The sequence below is a fragment of the Falco biarmicus genome, chromosome 13, assembly GCF_023638135.1.
Source record: "Falco biarmicus isolate bFalBia1 chromosome 13, bFalBia1.pri, whole genome shotgun sequence".
Classification (NCBI taxonomy): Eukaryota; Metazoa; Chordata; class Aves; order Falconiformes; family Falconidae; genus Falco; species Falco biarmicus.
The window spans coordinates 20,599,880-20,621,376 of NC_079300.1; the positions used below are offsets into that span (position 1 = coordinate 20,599,880).

Below are 21,497 nucleotides of genomic sequence, written 5' to 3' on the forward strand. Positions count from 1 at the left end.
TATTATGTCACTACAACTGAGGACCTTTACAAACTGCAACAGCAGAATTTTGTAAGATCAGATCAGAATATCATGTTATCACATTACATATTTGTATTTCTGCTGTGACATGGTGAAATCCATAGTCTGTCGTGTCACTGGCACTTTATTAAAACACCATTGTGAGGCTTGTGACTATGGCAAATATCATTTATGCTACAACATTCTGTAGCCCAGTGTTACATGACAAACATTGCTTATGTTTTTGTGTATACAATCTGTTTCTTGGTTTGAGCCCCAAATTATACTTGTACACAATAACATCGCTTTCTGTGAGGAGCTCCAATTTAGCCAAAATGCATTTAGTTAAATTGCAGTAACATACTGTTTAGATACACATCTGAAAACTGTTTAACACAGTGTTCTCCTCCTAAGGTCAGCATTCATTTAAGATTTTTTTTTTTTTTTAATTCAATAATCCACTTTTTCAGATGGTATCATCTGCTCATTTTCCTCACGTTTGGTCTATCAACACACTTTTTGGAGTTCTGCCAGTGCAAAGGGAACACTTCTGGGAGACTGAAGTATTCTAGCAAATCCTCAATTACATGCCTAGCCTGCTATTGGTTTCTTTAATACATTAATAAAGCTATAAATTCTGGAAATCTGTAGGGTGGATCTTATCAGTAGCATCTGTCACTGTATGTGCACAGACTTCAGCTGAGCCTGATAAAGTGCACATGTATTGCTTTACTAACCAGCTTAAAAATACACCTTGAGAATAAGGGCTTTAAAAATACTCCAACTTAAAAAATGAAAACAGCAACGAACTATGAGTATCCTATGCAGCTATGAAAATTGAAGGCTTGGCCATATGACCTGTTTTTCACAGGCAGTACTTTACTGTCTGTAAGTAGCCCCCAAAGGATTGTTTTCTTTGTGAGGAAGCTCAGGTACCAATCCCTTTACAAGTGCTATTTTCAGAATAAAATACTTCACCCGTTGCAAGTCAGGGGGCAGAATCTGAACGCCTGATTTTCTGTTTTTAAAACAATTACAGCAATCCATGACAGAAGCCTAAATAAACACTTGCCTTTTTTTTTTTTTTTTTTTAAACTAGCTTTATTTTGGTTAGTAATTAACATTAGTAGATAAACCAGTTTGCCTACTTAGTTTTAAGACTGAGGCTTGATATTTATTATGAGTGTCTGTTGCACGTGAGAGCATATATTGTGGGGCCACAGAGCAAAAGCTACAATTGCATTGTTCATTCTTGATACCAAATTTCATCACTGGCTTACCATCTATTTTAACTACATGACCTTGGTTTTTTTCATCTCTTCCTCTTAGTGTTCTCAAGAAGATGTTGCAGATAAACTTGGCATGGATATCTCTGCAACAAAAGCAGTGCGCATAGCAAACCCCAAAACTGCAGAATTTCAGGTGAGATGATTCTGGTCAAATTTTGAGAGTAACATTGTCACAGATTCTGTATTTATAGAGGAGAGAAAGGAACCAACAGCTACTTTTCCTGCATTAAAGAGGGTGTGGATATTTATACGCTAAACTTGGTAGTGGTCATCTTCCGTTACTCCTTCACTGGGAAGTACCTTATGTGGTGTGAAAAACTGTTAGCTTTTCAATGAAGTAAAATACCATGCTCTGTATGACAGCATGTGGCAAAATTGAGCTGTCTTATTACCGAAAGTCCCAGATGATTGATCAACTCCTGCATCTAGAAAAGTCATTCAATATAAATGGAACTACTAGATCTGGCAATCTCTAAATTTCATAAGCTCTGGAAAGGGAATCTTTTTTTTAAAATTATTAACCATTATTACTCTTAAAAAACCAAACCAACCTGTATTGCTCTTTAAGTATTTTAATACCCATTTCTAGATCATTTGATCTTTGCTAGAGCAGAAGGTGAGAGCTCAGGTACAGTATTCTGAACAATTCTGAAAATACCTAAAAGTGTACCCATAGTTGTTGCATTTCTTTTAGAGAGTGTTTTTTGAAAAAGATGCTTTCTTTAGTTTACAGGGAAGGTAAATTTGGAAGCTTTTTTTCTTTCTAACCTAAGAAATACAAAGGTAAACACTCACTAGAAAGGTTTGGGAAAGTTTCAGCAGTCTGTGGGTATTAATGTTTTGTGATTTGTTTTTTCCCCTCAAGATCATCTTCAGTAAGTCTGATTTCTCTGAGTGGCTAAACCACCCTTCTAGATCTTATCTGTAATACTAAAAACAGGTTTCTGCTGCTCTGAAATTCAAGAACAGAAATTTTGGGTACCTTCATGTATTTTCTGTTCTATTTGGTACCGCAAAAAAGCAGTCACACAGACACTGTCGTGACCTGTTTAGACTATTGTCACCTGTTCATATATGCCATTTGGCATGGTGATTACAACTGAGCAATATAGAATATACCACAAAAAGTACTGAGTGTGAACAAACAGAGGAAGAGTGACAGCCCATCTAGCCAGGTACAATTTCACATTCCTATTCTTCAAAATCTGTAGGCCACCCCAGAACTGGGAAGGATTACTCTCTGTGATGCACTGTAAACTTTCAGCTTTAGATGTTAACTGTGATGGGATTCTCAGGATGGCTTTTCCCCCATCCTCTATCCTCTGCCAGCAAGGCAAGGGCAGAATGATGCCAGGGATCCTCTTAACAGCTGAGCGTGCAGCTGAAACTCTTCATTGGTTAGGAAAAGTATAAATAGACAGAAATGCTGCATGACCAATGATAAGAAGTAACTGTGGCTGAGCACATGGTAACTTTTTACCTGCAGTCAAGCAGCAGTCACTCCCATCCCTTTTCCATTAGATTTACTGCATCAGACTCTTCCAGTTTGAAAAAAAAAAATAGTTCACTTCTAAGGAAGTATCTAAGTGGAGAACACAGGAATATGTGTTAATGCATCTGTAAAAGCAGTAATATGTTTACCTCTTGCTTGGTTCTTTGCATGTGTTTTCTATATATTTTAGGTTGTCCACAACTGCGATCTGAATATATCAGTTTCTGTTACTTAGGTTCTGCCTGTGTCATTGATTGATTCCTGGAGGTATCAAGAGAATAGTTCAGATAGCACTTAATATTTCCAACATAACACTTAGTATTTGCCTTTTGCGTAACTGAGATTGAATTTACGGGAATTCTTTTGCACTTCTTTCCATATTATTTGTTTTTCTACCCTGCACTGCAGCTGAAGCATCTGTGCAATGATGCGTGTTCTTAAGCTCACCTTTATGCTCCTTTAGAAAATGCAGTGTAAAGAGCACACACGCAGTGTACATCTTCAGGTTTAATAATTTCAAAGAAAAGATGCCTCAACATAAGAGAGAAGTGAAGTATTAGCACCTGACTACTTCTAAAGTCTTGTTACAAATGAGAAAAACATTTTAAAAAGTAACATTAGCTGTTTTGGAAGGTTTTTCACTTGCAGCATCCATGTTTGTCCTGCAGGTGGCACGTACAACCCTCCTTCCTGGGCTACTGAAAACTATTGCGGCTAACCGAAAAATGCCCTTGCCTCTCAAACTCTTTGAGATTTCTGACATAGTAGTAAAAGATCCTAATACAGGTAAGAGGAAGTTCCTCAGAATCTTTGATAATGGAAATATGGTTACATACCAAATGGTAGGAGTAAGTAAATCTGTATTTCTTTAAAAGTGTAAGAGTTGTTACGTACTGCGTTGGGGATTTTCGTTTTTGTGCACAGTGCGAGTTAAGAGATTGGCATAACAGGCTAGATTTTAGAGTGGCAGGAGGTACAGTTCCATTTTGCTCTCTCAAAAGTGGAAGTAGGTACGTTGCAAATATTTTTAGGCATCTAAATAGGCCTCTAAAATCTGTCAAGTACACCACAAGACTGCAAGGATAAATGCAAGACAGTTCAGCACCAAAGAAGAACCTGCTCTAAGTTGCTTATGTTGATGCACCCATTTTTACTTGTTCTTAATCATGAGAGAAGCTACCTGCTGGAAATGTTTTCAAGTGGTTCAAACCTTGGAAAGCAGTCAATATTGAAGGCATGCTGCTGTTACAGTACTAGAGCCTGCTTAAACTGCTGCGGTCTCAAAGACAGGCAGTGCTGTGCCAGCTGAAGAGCAGTGTGTCTCATGTCTGGGCACAGCAGGTTGTGTTTGCAGACAGATTCTGTTCTGGAGAGCTATAGTTCAGAGGAAAATTTTGGGGCCAGTGTGTCTCAACTGCAATCCCTTTTCCATCTTTCCAGCATCTCTAAACAGGATTTCTTGTTCTCCAAAATAATCTTTTGGAAAACTGACAACCAATGTGAAGAATTAAGATTGGTAGCCCAGATAAAGGGTAAAGAATGGAGCAAGTCTGTGTGTAAAAATGTATAAAAAAATAAAAAGCTCAACAGTATACAATTTACCATCTCATCTATAAATCTTTCCACTTCATCCAACTATGCTAAGAAAGCGTGGCTGCCTTTGAATTGTTCTCTAACCTTAATCATTTTACATGAAACAGCCAAAGCAGCTAGCTCACTTTTCAAAAGCTTCAATGAAATCCTCCCTGTGTGGTGGGGCCTCTTTGCGCTGATTTCACTGTACAGGATCAAAATTTCAAATTACCCTTTTTATCTGGAAAAATGTATCAACGTAAAATGAAGTGTAAAAATGGATTTTTAAATGTTAAATGTTTGTCTAAAATTTACTGATACATTTCTTTCTATGCAGTATATTAGGGGAAAAGGAGTGCACAAGCTACAACTTTTGGGAGGAAGTGCATGTATACTGAGTTACAACTCTCAAGTTTTGCCTCAGTGAAAAAGGCTGACATGACTTTAAATTCAGCAGCAGAAATGGTTCTGTTGTTTCATTATCTGGTTTCACATTTTAGCAGTTGTGTTTAAGGTATATGGGATCTGCAAAACAAAGGTTTATATAAGGCATAAACAAAGTGGCAAGTAAATTGCTTTGGTGATGAATTTAATTTGTAAATTACTTTTTTTCTTTTAAAGGAAAAAGAGCCTTGCCAAGCAAAATAAGCAGTTTTAGCAAACCACGTAGAATCTTTTTTTATTAAATACAGACAGTTTGGTGGTGCAGCTTATTCCTTGTAGGGCAGCAGTTAGCTAGAATGCAAAAACCCGTTGGTATATATAGCAGAACAGCATCAGCGTTCTTCAGAACCAAGGGTGGGGCTGTTGATCTTGGTCTACGGAGTGCGTTTATTCTGGCTTTATAAAATTCACAAGTTAAATTGTTACTTTTATTTTGTGTGTGTTAATTGTAGCTTTTGAAAGCTTTCATTTATGTGGATGACTGCTTAATAGTTTTATGAAGACCGATTTTGTAGTGTACTTCATTTTGATGGGAATCATTGCAACAGATGAAAGATAAAGACTTCTGAGGCAGCAGCTTTGTACCCTGTGTTCTTGGGCAGTACTGCCATGGGTCGACCACTTGCAGACCGTGAACAGTATCTGAAATTGGTTTTAATGTTGTGTTTAGAATAACTACTTTCTTTCCCAAATTTACTTTCAAAATTAAACTTGCCTAATAAACAGTTCGAAAGGGGAGGGGAGAAAGAAATAACTTGTAACTCTGCAATCACTGAAAAATGTGGGGTTGTCCTCTCACATATGGAACGAGATTTCCTGCAGAAGGCTTATGTCATCAGACTGACTAATTTAATTTTATTATTTCATGATTTTGGCATGCAGAATTTCCAATTAATAATTTAAAAAGTATGGGTCAAAAGAGTACTGACATTAACTGTATTTGAAATGGCATCTTGTACTCATTCATGTGTGAATGAACCTAGCTCTTTTAAACACACTGGTTTTTAATAAAATACCTTCTTACACAGAATTCATGCTTACCAAGGTGAACTGAACATACTTCTCTTCAGACATATCTGGCAGAAAGGTTTGACGTACTAAATTAGCAAAATGTGTGCCAGATTTAATATAACTAAAAGGAGCCAAATCTGAGCAGAAATGTTTCTTCTCAAGGCAGGAGGAAGCGTGCTGATTTTGGGTATGTTATGCAGCATTTGTGTGGTTAACTTGTAATGCCAGATAGTCAGTTCTGGTAGGATAGTTACACTAGTTCAGCATATAAATCATCACTTTACACCACCAGTCCTAACAGAACACCCTTTCTCTCCCTTACCACGACAAAAGAAATTAATCCATTAGAAAATCACCTCTGAACAGTTATCTAGGAGAATCTGGCAAGCTTATGGTAGCACACACTTAGCACAATTTACATCATTTGTGAGTACAGCTGCTGCCATATTTTGAAGCATTTTTCCAAACTGTCTGGAAGTGTCAGTTATATGCAGGAAATAGTTCAGGATTTTTGTGAGGCTGAGAAACAGGTTTTAATGAGCAGGTGCCCCCTTTCAGATCACCAAGTCATTTTTCTGAAGCATCTCTAATTTGGAAGGGGGCAGCATACAACACAGCTTTATCTTCCTCTGCACTTTTTTGGCTCACATATTCCTAACCAGCTGCCCATCCTTTGGATTGTTTTTCAGCAGCATCCCCAGGAAGCCCTTTGAAGTCTTAGAAATATATATATATATATAAAATTTAGGTTGACATACTTGGCAAGCTTATTTAAAAAATAGGAATGTTTCATGGCATGACACAATAGATCTCTTAAGTGAGTTATAAAGAGCTGAAGCATTTCTAACAGCCGCCAGCTTTTGCCTTAAGTTCCTAATACTTTCTTTTCTATTTCCTATTGCCTGAAGTGAATAAAATTCTTGTGTTGTATTACAACTCTGTAAAGGAGTAAGTTTATAACACAGAATTTTTAAGAATTTTCCTTTACCAAGGATTTCTACAGTTGAAAACATGAGGTATAAAAATTGGGGTGTGTATTTCTTTCTGATGCTTTAGGTAAGAATACTGATCTGAAGACAACCAGTGACTATCTGAATAATAATGAAATTAAAATTCAGATAGTTGTCACAAATTCTGCTAACATAATGACTCTCAGAAAAAAAGGAAGTCATTCTAATGAATGCCTAGCCTAAATAAGTTGCTAGCTTAGAGAAGGGGAAAACATTTTCTTCTTTTCTGTTGCTCAATACAACATGAAAATAAATTATCCACCATTCATGACTGTATTATTGATTACTTTCTTAGTAGATCTGGGAAACAGAGATACATATAATGGGACAGAACAGCCACCATGCTCACACCAAAAATCAGATCTTGTATTTAGTGATAGTTTCTCTGTAGCCTTTACTTTTCTGTGTTGCCATTTTAACTTCAGGACTGGATTCTCCAGCATTATTTAACACTGCGAATTATTATGACAGGAAAAAGATCCTGAGTGACAAAATGCACATTTACTGCCACAGTAAGTTCAGCTTTTGGTGACTGAGGAGAGAACTTGCAGCTGTATTGCCACGTTGCTGCCCTAGAAGTTTTGAATGACTTTTGGCTTAAAAAGGCTGTGCTTTCATCTTTTGTGTAGGCTCTTGCTCCTGTATTTTGCAGTCCTTTTTAATCTGTGTATTTCTAGTAACTTGGTAAATGTTTTCCTGTTTAGTTTTTGACAGATTTTTTTTTACTAAATGGTTAGTTGGAGCAAATAAACAATATGTAAATTTAATTTTTAAATAGTCTCTGATTTCTTACATGGTAGAACAATTCAGGGAACATCCAATGAGTGCTAAAGTTTCTGCCTGTATTTAAGCTCGTTGTACATCAAGCGCAAAGATCAGCTGTGGCAGGTCAGAGCAAAGGCTCATTTAGCCCCATAACCTGTCTGTAATACTCGCTGGAAGTGCTTGTCAAGGGAAAAGCATGAGAGCAGGTACGCAGGGTGCACGCTTCCAGAGTATAGCCATGAGCAGCTCAGGGACTTCCCACCTCAATCACGGTTCTTTGTAGTAAGAAGTGATAGATTTACCTGCTATTAACTTCTTCTGCCTCCTCAGAGCTGTGTAACTTTCTAGCATCCACCAAATCCTGTGGGGAAGAAGCTTCACTACTTATCTCTATGCTGCCTGAAGAACCCCACTCCTTTTCTTCATTTGAGCTTGGCTCCTCTTGATTTTTATGTCCCTTATTTCTTCAATTGAATGCAGCAGCAAACAACTGATGCCTATAGAAAAGAACGGCCTCTTGAGGTCTGAGGCGCTCAGTTCTGATCCTGTGTGCTATGTGGAAGTACAATTCAGACCGTAAGTGCAGCTGTAACTCCCATGAAGTCACTAACCCTGTAGGGATCTTTAACCACACTCTTGCCATGAGCAGTATGCAGTGCAGTGCCTTTTTTCCCTGGGAACACTAAGTCCAGCTGAGGTGCTTCGTGACCCAGGGGTCCTGACACGCTCAGTGTCATAAATAAAGAACATAATTCACCCTGGCATATACCGGATTGCAAGTGCCTTTCTTTTGGGTAATTCCTGGAAAGAAATACGAAAGCCCGACACATGCAACTATGGCACATGGTGCTGCCCTACCTTAATTTGCACACCAGGCAGACTTCTCTTTTTACTCATTCATTCTTCATTCCTGCACTACTGAAGAAGTTCTTATTCCCTTGAAGTTCTTATTCCCTCTTTCCCCTCAAACATTACAAGTATTTATACATCTGAAGGATTTTTGTTTGTTTGTGGGCTTTTTTTAAAAGTGAATGCAATTGCTGTCAGTAAATACATTTCCTTCCTATATCTAATCACTGTTAAGCAGAGGAGAAAGATGAGTGTCCATCCAGACATGAGCAACTAGGAGACTACAGAAGCCAAAGAACTCTAGAAGGGAAGTAATCCGTGCATGAAAATCTGGCTGTAACTTGTTGCGCTACATGTCGATATTACAAAGCAGTGCAGTACAGGAAGAGATGGGCAGGTGATTCACAGTCTGTGCTATAGGCACATAAGCTGTCCTTTGGACTAGCTCTAGTCTGATGATGTGCGGAATGCCCTTCAGTGGTTGAAGCTATTCAGGTGCCCTTCTGGAACACCTGTCCTGACTGCACTGCAACTGAAAGGAGTCTGGGTTACACGCTGCAGGGTTGCTTTACAGTGTGAACAAAAGCACAGTAAGTGGGGATGATCAGGAGATTTCCTTCAGAAGCGCAGGTCTAGTCCAAACTGAAATGTAATGTATATACTTAAGATGCTTTCAAAGCATATGAATGTTCTGAAGAAGAGGACAGTCACTTAAAGAGTCCTCCCCTGGTTTCAGCAAACTTTGTATACACCAGCGTTAATGAGCACATGCTTGCACTTTAATCTTGAGAAGGTAAAGACCTGAAGGCAATCAGTGAGTTCACTACAGTAATCAGTATTTTGAATTTCATTGCTGCTAATCGGCAGCTGTGACAATAGACCTTTAACTCTATTCCTAGATTGTTCCTCTCAAAAAGTGAAAACATTGAAACCCACAATGAGTAAAACTTTGAAGTAGGCCAGAGTAGTCCTAGAGTGTGTATTGCAATGGAGTAGTCTAAAAGTACAAGTATTAACAACATACGACTGCATACTGATTTTGAAAGTTTAAAAAAGAAAAACATATTTTAATGAACTCAATAATGTAAGAAAATTTACAGGAGGGGGAAGGCAGGTTTTTGACTTAAGGAACTGTCCAAAGTGGGAGACAGTTGTGTCACAGACTTCAGTTTGTGCAATGTAACACGTTTATCATGGTCACTTGGTTGCAGGGACGTCCAAGATGATCACGAAAAGCATCAGCTGTGATTTGGAATTCGCATCTTTTCAGAGATCACCACGCTAACATTATTACTCATTTCAAGTTGTCGGCTAGTTGTTTTGTGCTGGTAGTTATTCTGCAGCTGAGTTCTATAAATATATACCTTTCCTACCAGCATCACAAGTTTATTGATGCTTACTGAGTATTTGTATTTTGGCTAGTCTGTTTTTAATTTCTTTAACACTTAACTATATGCTTAGTACCTGTCACAGTGTAGAAGATACATGTACGTAACAACCCTGTTTCCTGCCTAAGGCATAGGATACTTTAAATCTTTCTTTACATTTCTGACTGTGAGAGGGAAGTGGGTTATTTCCTCATTGTATCACAGGTGTGTCAGAGAAGCCATTTGACATAGTCATTTCTTCTTTCAGCCACAAGTGCCTCACAGTACAGCAGAAGAAAACGGATGCAAAAGGCAAGGTTGGAAGTGTGATAAAGTTTCCCCAATAACCGAATTGTTTCCTTCTTCAGATGTAGGTGCAAGAAACTACAGGCATTTCTGTGCAGTTTATTACAACAAGAGCCCAGGGTTTGAGATTATCCATGGTTTGCTGGACAGGGTCATGCAGCTTCTTGAAGTACCACCAAATGAAGAGAATGGCTACACGATCAAGGCAACTGAAGGTAAGGAAAACAGAGCTGCAGTGTACAGCAGAGGTTGTTCTGGAGCTCAAATGTTCCCCTACAAACTGATGTGAATTTTCGGTTGCTCTCAGCAGTAAGCACCAAGAATTAAGTATTATCGTATATGCTATTGTACTGCACTATGATGAAACGATAATGAAAAGGCATTAACTGCATTCACTGATTGTAAAACGGGATTGCTGTCTTTCTGTGACCTATTTTTAGAAGTTTTATATAAATTGTGAGTTGACAGCTTTTTAAGGAGACTTACAGTAAAGCATATGCCATGAGCTTCATTGATTGTTTACAATTAATCAATCTGCTGATTGCCTGAGTAGGTAAGAATTGACTAGAATGATGAATATGCCAGATACCCACTGTATTCTCTTTGGCTAACAGTGTCTGGAAAAGACAACTTTTTACACCTGATCTTTTAGTTTATAACTTTTATTCATATGTACCTTTTATTGATATGAAGATATATGCCTTTTATGTCCTTTATTCAAAGACCTGCTGTCTTTGAGACTGAACCTGCTGCTTAGACAAGTAGTTGTGTAACAGCCCTCTTCCTTCTCCATACAGGGTGAGCTGCACATGAATTAAAAATAACATCCTTAAGTGCAGAATCTCCTCTGTGTATGTGCATATACATGTAAGAGAGAAAGCAAGCAGGTTGACCCCATTACTTCACCGAGAGACCATAGGCTGATGCAAGAGAGCAAGCATCAGCAGCTAAGCTATCCTGCTATCTAAAATAAGCGTAGTAAATACAATATAGAAAAAGAAGACTGAAGGGATAGCAGCTATGATTCTACTTATACAGCATACTTTGGTGTTCAGAGATATGAGACACTGACTCAAATTGACTCAGCTTGAAGAAATGCCTCCATTCTGCACTTAGCGGAACCAGTGGCACTCACAGGAATCCCTGACAGCCTGACTGAGCTTGCCATTTCATAGAAATTTAATGAAAAATTGTTAGATGTCTCCCTGTTTTGCAGCGCGCTGCCACAATGCCAAACAGAACACTTCAACTAAGTGGTCTCCTACCGCTTTAATGCGTATTTGTGTCACAGATTGACATTTTTGTTTTCTCCTGTTTTTTAACAAAGTACTATTTTGCTCAGTGTTATTTAGGCGGACTTTCAAAGGGTTTATTAGAATATTGTTAATAGGATTCCCAGGTTGACCAGAGGAACGTTTAAACCATGTCTCTTTGTTACTTCTTGTTCTAATTCTACCAAGCATAAAACAGGTAATAGTAAAGCTTCTTATTTGGAGGAAGGGGGTAAGAGTGTTAGAGGACCCTCTAGGAGGTGGGTACTGAGCTGTCATTGAAGCCAAACTGAAAAGCTAAGATCCCTTTTCAAAACTCTTCTGTAGCTCATTTTTGAATAGACATATCAAGAGTTTGCTTTAGTATGGAAGACATTTGCAAGTGGTTTGTATTCCATTTCAGTTACTAGTTTCGAGAAACTGGAAAAAAAAACCCTCAAAAAATAACCCTAACACAGTGAAGAAGCTATTTCTAGATATAGTGCTGTTTAGTTTTCCTGATGCTGTAGGATTTTTAATGCCCATTCAAGATCCCTACATTCCCATGACATTACTCCACAATGCATTTAGTGTAAAGGATGGATTATGTCTTGTCATATGCAATATATTACAAGCAGTTTGTGGCTTTTGGCTATAGACAAAAAAAAAGTGCCTTCTACTTTCTGTTTCACGAGTGATTCAGAAGCTCTCCATGGCTGGTGTGTAGATTCCTTGCAGTTCTCCTGACATTGGAATTTAACCTTGGTAACAATGCGGATGGCTGATACTCTAGTGCCATAGTGAATACAGTGTCACTGCACCACTTACTTCACTGCGGAGATGGTTGGAAGTCAAAGTAGCCTGGGGGATTTTATTTGGGGTTTTTTTGTTGTTTTAGTTTGTTTTTTTTTAACTTGCTTTGCAGTCTGTCAATTAAGCATGTGTGAGAGAAAATGTCAGCAGATGATGGAGTAAGGTCAATTGCTTAGTGAAAAGAAGATATCCTGTAACATCTTAAGAGACTGCAGGATACCAACATAATTCAGAAGATCAGTGCCAGTTAAATCAGGACATTACACATGGCATGAATTTTTAGATGCATCTTTATGGAGCATGCTTTTTTTTATTGCCTGCGCCAAATTAAAATTTTTTACACTGACAAATGGGTTTCTACTATGACTCTGATTTAGAAAGACCGTAGATACTTTTTCTGTATGTGTTTTTAAACAAAACTTGAGACTAGTAAGCAACAGAGTATAAGGGAAGAGTTTTAGTCCGGTTGGTTTTATTTCTTGTGTTAACTGATTAAAATAGTTCCTGTGATTACTGTAAAACAATGCAGGGGAAAATGTTGTTTTAAATGAACAACGAATAATAGATAGAGATGTATTTGGCACATATTTGCCTGTTTGCAAAATTCACTTTGAAAAATGAAATGCCTGTACTAGAGTCCTGTTTGGTCCATATGTGCAAATCATGGTTATTTAAGCTCCTTCTGTTCTACCAACACCTAAGTGCCCTATGATTTGACCTTAAGGTCAGAGCCTTTTTGCCTTTATAGCAACACCTGTGAAAAAAAGTGCAGATGCTAGAAAATATGGGTGAAATTGTGATGTTCCCCTGGCCTTTGCACTATGCTTTGGTGTAATCTGAGCTAGGTAATAAATGGAGAAGAGCTGTTTAGAGCAGCCCTAAGGAAGAGAGGGGTTTGAGTGACTGAATTCAAGGATTTCAGCATATATTTGGCACTCAATGTTTTTTGCTTTCTTACAGCGAATAGAACTTTTTTTTTCTTACTACCACTAAATACACAAAATCATGAAGTTTCAAAGACAGAACTGTGATATGCTACCCATTGTTTTAAAATGCACAGGATAGACTCCTCGATACATTGGTGAATCCTACAGTTACTGGCCTAGAAAAGCATTTTGCTTTTTTCCTTGTTTTATATCTTAGGCATCTGTAACCAAACTTGGATTGACAAGAGTACGATTATTTCATCAATCCTCAAATTTGTATGTGCTCCATAATAAAATTTTGTACATAACACTCTTGAAACTTTAGCCAGTTCCGTACCATTAATAAATAATCAGTATGGATGTGTATGTTTAGGAGGTAAACAAAGTAAAATAAAACTTTCTAAAAAATAAAAATATGGGTAGAAAGACCCAACAAATTTGGTCACGTATTGTCAGGTAATTTAATAAAATCATTTAATTTCTAGTTCACTTATTCTCAGTTCCCTTGAATTGAAAACTAGAGGCATTCTGATAATTATATTGCAAGGTATTCTTAATTTCAGGTTTTAATCTCTGCAGGAATGGGCATGTTTTCTGCAACGTCTTGGTCATCTTGTGCTTCTGACTGACCATCTGAGATGACTATTTTCTTTCAGAAATCAGAACCATGATCACAGGAGGTGATGTTAATCATGGGATTTGGGTCCATAGTAATGTCTTGCTTAGGCTATAAAGAGAAGAGGGCTTAGTAAGCACTGACAGTGGATTCTGTATCGCAGGCTTCAAAGGAGCACTGTGAAGTGCAAGGTATAATTATCCTCACTTGCATCGTAACATTTAGAATTACTGTCCGTTATTTAAGGAAAGAAACCCTAGTTTTGCAGTACTTTGAGAGCCTGTACTTTGCAAAAGGGAATTAATGGGGCACAAACTGTTTGAAAAAGGAAAACAATATCCATAGTCTATGAAAACGAAGCAATTTGATAGGTTCACAGAAAACTTTATTGTAAAATCTGTGCATCAATACTGCTTCACTCTCTGCCCCACTACCTTCCATGACAGAACTGATATTTGATGGAACGTCCTTCATTCAAGTGAAAACAACAATGGCTGAATAGTGTGAGCTTGTGACATGAGCTACTTTTTTTGTACGTTATTGATTCTTGTGAATTGCAGCTAACTCCTGGACTGTTTATTTTTTTAGGTAAATGTTCATGCCATTCATGCTTTTAGGGTAATCAACAGCTTAGTAAAGCTGAGAAGGCAGCCTGTTTGTCTTCAACATAAATGTTTACTTAATAAATGCATACTAAGTCTTGCTTCCTTCAGTAATTGACAGTTGTCTTTCAGGAAAAAAGAAGGGGGAGAAATCGCACTTTCTTTTTACTGCCCTTATTTAATTAAATGAAAGGTGTGGCAAAGTGTAGAAAATTTTAATTCCACAGTAAATCATAGTAATAGCTTCTCATTTAGTAAGGTTTAGCTGTGAAATTAGAGGTAATAGTTATCTCCATAACTAAGAACATCAATAAACATTTGCTTTTATAATAATAATTATACAACAAACAACTTCAAAAGAAGATTTAGACTGTGAGCTTCAATTCGCATACAAGAGGAGAGAGGTCTGGGACTAATTCTGAGTTACATGTATAGAATTGAACACTGGCATTTATCTCTGGTGAGCAGTTTAAATTGGGAGACTAATATACACAGATGTTTAGTGCCCATGTTGAACTTGGCTTTATTAATACCCGTTTTATTTTAAGAAACTATAGCTTGATTGCTCTTAATGGCAATCCTGGCCTTTCAGTTGCCTGTCTTGGCAGCCATTGCATTGTTCGTGAATGCCAATAATTGTGTATTTACTCATAGATAACTAAAGGAAACGGGCCAGTTTTACTATGAAGCCTGCAAATATCATTTGTGACATGCTAGAAGGTATCAGTCGATTCTTAATCCATTTAATTGGCATTCAAAATTTGATACTTTATAGGTGCTATTGCACCTTGTATTTACAGTCTTTCAAATTACAAGTTTGGTAGATAATCAGATTTGTTTGACATCTATTTTCAATAAAAACATATCAGCTGGTAATTGACTGTATTCAAGTCCTCTGGATTTCACATTTACCAATTCCCAATTAATTTTTTTTCTCACCTAGGATCAATCTAGGTCATCCACCTTGGAATACTAGCACCACATTAACATTCTTCTGGAACTACAGGGTTCCATCTATTGTTACTATAAGTTAACAGCAGCAGGCAGGGTATTTGCTTTGCGAATCGCACCATAATTCTGGTGCCCATGACTCCTAGCGTCTGAGAAACATCCTAGTCCTGGTAGATGTAACCAAACATATTCTTCATTTTTTCAGTAGACTGGAAGACACCTTTACTATATTCAAAAATAACTATTTTTCCCCCAGATGAAAAGAAACATTTACAAAAAACTTACACATTTCTGTCTCACATAAAAAGTTCAACCAGGCCTGTTAGCAGATGAAAGTACTCTATCTACAATTTGTTTCCAGTATTCTTAAAAAAATCTTTATAATGCATCTTTATTGCTGCCAGTCATTAGTATTTCTTGATTTATACAATTTCCTTGATGAATTTTCAGCCACTGTTGTTAATCACATTTTATGAAGTGCAATTTATTTCTCTCATTTTTGTCTGTTTTGACCGCTTTCACTTCAGCACTAAATATAGGTACAATTTTAGCCAAAAATGTTCCCAGTTTTTGTTGTGAAACTAGTACTACTTATTTATCAAATTGTTAAGATTTCCCAGTCTTCCACTCCTATTTTTCCGTTATTGTGAGGTGGTGTGGTTTTGTTTTGGGGTTGGTTTTTGTTTGTTGGGTTTTTTTCTTACTTACCCTCGTAGTCGGTTTCATGAATTAACAACACTAAGAGGTAAGGACAGTCTTTTTAAATCGAACTGACTTTAGTACCCTGTTACCTTCTGCAAGGTGTTTCAGCAGTTCCAGCACCGATCATTACAGTGGCTTAATTATAAGTCATCTTGCAAAATTGGATGCTTCTCACTAGTTCTTCTGGCTTTTCCAGTGTTGGCCACTACTTTGAAATCTAATGAAATTCTAATTAATTTCTCATCCTTTTCTCTTGAGCAGTTTTTCCTGTAGCATCAAAGGAGCTTAGTTAAGTGAAGAACTACAGTTATAACAAAATTCTATTATCTAATAAAGTGGGTGTGGCTGCTCACTTAATGTCCCTTTAATTGTCTGTTATTTGTGCTCTTTATTCCTGTTCTTTAAATACAGAGCTTCAGATCTGCAGGAACTAAATCCCTACAAATTTAGGCCAAGTTTATTTTTGTCTTATCAGGTATCTTCCCACACTAGTGCTGATGCCTCAAATTTGGTTGTAACTGGATTAACACCCAAGGAGGTACCTGGCAAAGATATGAACCAGGAGAGTGGCTTATATTATTTAATTAGCCAAAGTGGGAGTCTACAGTGTTTGAAGTTTCTCCGGATAAACCTGATTTATCAGAATTTGGCAGTGGGCTGTACCACTGGACATCTCAGAAGTGTCTTGCTGTTGCAAGTGGTGCAGTTAGGCTAACCAACATGAAGAGGCTGTGACAAAATCCACAGTTTGGTTCTGGAAATAGGTCTGTCTTTGTCATAAGACAAAAAGCTCTCTTCATTAGCTTTGTAATACAATTGATTTTTATTATGAAAAGAGGCTATTAGATGTGAGTTTAGGGAGGGCTTTTTCCATTCATATGGTCATTTCAGCTCCTCTCCTGAAAGTTTTTGAATGTTCCTTCCCAATACCCTCCAAGTATAATCTGTTTGCACAACCCTTATCCCAAAAAAAGCTGTATCAGTTGGAGGAAACTTACATTATTTTAGCACAGTATGGGATAATAAAAGGTTTGACGGGCTTAGACTTCTTTGTCTTTTAAGCTTTCATCACCAAATCATGTTTGACACACTTTTTCCACCACACATGAAATAAAGTTCAATAACAGAACAAAGAAAATATTTGTTTCTCAAATTCAGAAGATTATTTCAGAAAAGAAACTCCTTTGAACTGACTCATTTAGAAGTATGTTTCCTGTTGTGTAAGTATGGGAGGAAAAATCTATGGTAACTGCAAAGCTGTTCTGGGGAGGGGTGTCCAGTCAACCTGTCAAGAGACACGAGCTACCTTCCTCTTTTCGCCAGTGCTAACTAATAAAGATTGCGATGTTCTTCTTCCCGTTGCATTTCATTCTGACAGATTAGGGATGCTCCAAGAATTAGTAGCATTTCTCCTGACAGACTTTTCATTTTCTATTAGTTTTTGTCAACTGCCAGAACCATCTAGATGATTAGATTAGCATTTGTGTTCCTAAGCTCAAGGTGTAAATTTCTTCCCCCTGACATCAAGTCTTTGCTCTCCTGCTGTTCCTTTACTGAGAAGGCCTGTTCAGAGTTTTAATTTGTCTGTGCCCCCCCCCAAGGCAACTATCTGTGTTAATCGTACATCATAACAAGTCTAACAGATAAAAATCTTCCTTGCATCAAGAGTTTTAAATGTCTGATACAGCTCCCAGTATCTAGAATTAGGTCATCTCCATTTTTCTGGCTCTTTCCTTACATTAAAAAATAATTTTCTATTTCAAAATCACAGACTACATTTTCAATGTTGCAAAGCCTTCCTCTAGAAAAGAAATTATTCATCCAAGCCATCTCCTTTCTCAGTGAACGGGATCAGTGATCTAAGCGGTGAGGGGCAGGGTGCGAGTCTGCTTGTGCCACTTCTGTGGTGAAGCCCCACTTGGCTGGTGTCACAGCTGCATCCTTCGATTCCGTTTTCACCTCCTGCACAGCCTGCTATGGCTAGAGGCCAACTAAGTGTCTGTATGCTTCCATTTTCACAACAAATTAATAATGTTAATGCTAGCAATTGTGATCAGGTCAAGTTTATAGCTCATAGTCAAACAGTTCTGTGATCCAGTTTGAACTGTGCTATGGAGGCAGAAGGTGCTTCAAATTTAATCTTGCATACATTTTCTAACGTACATTTATGCAATACAATTTTAAACAGGAATTTGCAAGATTTTAGCTCAAGACTTTTAGATCAACGTGAACGCCAGATCCCAAGATTAGTATTTCTGTTGCCCGTGGTGGGGCAATTGACTTTACCTTTGCTTGTGGTGTACGTACTAGAAAAGGGACGATAAGCAGAGGAATGATGAGCTAGTGCAGACCCAACCCAGTACATGCACTGGGCGCAGACCCTCCGTGTTTGGGTCCCGCAGCAGGACAGCCATGCTTGGTGCACACCCAGTATTGCTTCTGGTCCCGGGCTCGCTCACCCCCGGCCAGTTCCAGCCCCTCTGCTCCTAGCGGTGCAGCGTGCGGCGTTGGTTCACAACAGAACTCTGAGCTGCTAAAACTAAGTGATTAACAGTTCCAGTGACTGCTGGGATTCATCGTTTAATTATGTGTGGTTCCATGCTAGTTTGTCAAGTCGTTTTTTGAAAGGCATGAAATGTGGTGGCTGTGAAGGCATAACCTCAGGTGGCTGTTATTTATCCCAGCAAGTAATGTCAAGGCATTGGGAGGGGAGACGGCTTAGTCTAGGACACGAAGTGAATAAACAACATGCAAACTAAACACAACACACTAAAGTAGACTTGCAGACTGACCTAGTGCTGGTTCGCGTTATTCTGTAGTGCTTGTATGAAAGCAAGCTTAACATCTAAATCTGCTGCCTGACTGTGCATAGAGTATGTTATACCCCCTACCATAAAGAACATGGCTTATTGTTTCCTAGTTTCTGACAGATTCTGGTGTTTGCAAGGAGGAATTATTCCTTTAGATTTTTAAAGAGGATTAAAACCAGTCATGGAACAGGAAGAAATTAAGGGTTTTAATATTCAAAGCTTTCTTTTCTCTACCTCAAGTGAAATAGCAAGACATCTTATAAAAAAAAAAAAAAAAAAAAAAGGAAAGCTTTATTGGGGGTTAGGAATTCTCGACTTTTATAATAGCTGTGACAACATCAGCTTAGGTTTGTGACTTCTAGACAGGACGAAGTATAACATTTCAGATAAATCAGATAAAACTGGCCTAAAAGCAAAGATTAGCTATGTAATGGTAACTCTACAGTACAGTTAGATTCCAGTGTAGAATTGCTGTTTCTCACAACTGCCACACAAATGCAAATTTATTGAGCTTTATACAAAATACTGATTCCTAGAAAAATACATGGAATTTGATAGACTTCTTTCTAGGTTTCCTACTTAAGTTTTTCTGTATGCATTATTCAGCAGTCACCCTGATACTCCAAGCACGGAATGTGTGCGAACCTGTTACCCAGATCAATGATTCAAAATGTCTGCTTTCCTTAGCCTCAGCAATCACCCAAATATTACCTTCCAATAGGAAAGGCAGGAGGAACACAGTGGTTTTACCCAAATAAGATTCTTAAGTGTCTGACACTGCTGTAATCCTGAGAATAACAGAGGCGAATGAAGAGCTCCAAACCTATTACATTCTTGAACTAGTTCCTGACACCCAGCCGCACCAAACATCCTCTGTTAAAAGCTCCTGGGGCACTCTACAGCAAGAATGAAGAATAAATCTAGCCTAGAAGCCTGTGCTGGTCTCTGTTCTCAAGGCAAAGGAAGGAAAGAGATTGCTGGCTACACCAGTTCGTCACTGCAGCACACCTGAGCATGACTAACAAAGCTGACTCTGGACCCAAGCAGCGTTATGATTGTTTCCACACTGCTTGCAGCGTATGGTAATTTTTTATTTGTGGAACAGTATCATTGATCCCTAAATAGTCTTAAATGCAGTCAAATGCAGAATTGAGTATGTTCAGTTGTAGGCTTGTGTATGAGGGTTCTTATGAGATAGAAGAATTAGTTTTTCCTCACACCCTCCCTGAGATTCAAGTTAATAAAAATGCAGCCGTTGACTTAGCTGTAACACGAGAAGATGATTAATTGGCTGACCACTGCAAATCTGTGGATGATTCTCCATATTCCCTAGCCTCATTGTCTGCACGAGGACTCCAGTAGCCAACTCTATTTTTGGATATCCAGTGTACCAGTTCAGGTAAATAATTGATTGTCCCTTTACGCTCCTCTGCTATGCCCTGTATGTGGAGGCTTTTGAAAAAACATTGGAAGAAATCAGAACGAAAGAGTCCCTTTAGACAGATAATATATTAATTCATATCATACAGCTATTTCTTCTGTCATCTTTTCAAGCATTAATTATTTTCTTGGCTGAGGGGGGATTAAATCTCAGGTGCTTATCTTAAATTTGATTGTACTGATGTGTCTTTCCTGACATGCCATTACAGTTTGGTGTGATCTGGGCAGTGGAGGTTGTTCTGGCACTGCTTTGGTCAGGAGTTACAAACAAGGAAACTAAAGTTAATAAATATCCCACTGATCCCAAAGTGTGTTTTTTCTGGGCATGAGAGTATATGGAGGAAGAACTGCTGACAACGTACAACTTAAAAGAGCAATTGGTCTGTCAGTAGGTTCCAAAAATCATGCAAAATTTGAGATGTCTGTGATTTTTTAAATTACCTGGAATTAAATCATCCCATCACAAGATATGATTTTGAGGTTGCTGTTGCTTTGCATGAGGTTCTGGGAGCCTGACTGCACTGTCTACATGGGCAAAAAAAAAAGTAGTTGCCATTTAAAATGCTGTCTGGTCTGATAACGTCCTGTGTCTTTGCATTTGAGCTTATCTGCCAAAAGAAAGAATTAGTCAAAAACGTGGATAACCTGATCCTAAAAAGAAAAACAACATCTACCCTCACAAAACTAAATTCTGTCTAATGTAGCACAGGTAAAATACTTCACCATCTGAGTCAGTATGAGGTAGTGAAAGGGCAGCTGGAGTGACTGAGGGGATGGAGAATTAAGATGAAAGACTTTGGAGGCCAGATGAGCTCTGCTGTATTACCCTCTTAAGCTTCAGCTTCCGATGTTCCTTCAAATTATAGGAACGAGTGAGTGGGTTTGAAGGCTTAACGCAACTGTAGGCCTATAATACTACTTTAATCTATTTCTTTTTGAAAAAGGAGGGAGAGTTAAGGTAGAGAAAAGAAACTGTGCAAGGTGTTTGACAACAAAGAGCACAGGGAACTCAGAGCTCTTTGAGGGTCAATTAGCCAGAAAATGTGCTAAAGACTACATGCTCTATTGGATTATTGGCCAAAGAATTACCCCAAAGCAACCACAGTGGCCCTGTTGCCTGAGTACAGAGAGGCAATTACAGATTTTGAGGACATGCTACAGAAGCTTTAATTAAAGGTATTATTTCTACATCACTGAACACTGGAAATTAAATTCTTACTTGCAGGCACGAGAAGTAGCTTTTGTGTTTCGCTTCCATGTAGTATATCAGCATAAGACATGG

The 21,497-nt window shown here is 38.1% G+C and overlaps 1 protein-coding gene across 1 annotated transcript in view; it reads left to right on the plus strand.

Annotated features, from left to right (window-relative positions):
• The window catches only part of FARSB (phenylalanyl-tRNA synthetase subunit beta), a 42,605-nt gene that overhangs the window by 15,674 nt on the left and 5,434 nt on the right, over positions 1 to 21,497 (plus strand). Inside the window, exons 14-16 of the mRNA XM_056357941.1 lie at positions 1,330 to 1,422; positions 3,450 to 3,567; positions 10,168 to 10,320. Of these exons, the coding sequence (XP_056213916.1) occupies positions 1,330 to 1,422; positions 3,450 to 3,567; positions 10,168 to 10,320 (364 nt within the window). The remainder of the gene's footprint in view (positions 1 to 1,329; positions 1,423 to 3,449; positions 3,568 to 10,167; positions 10,321 to 21,497) is intronic.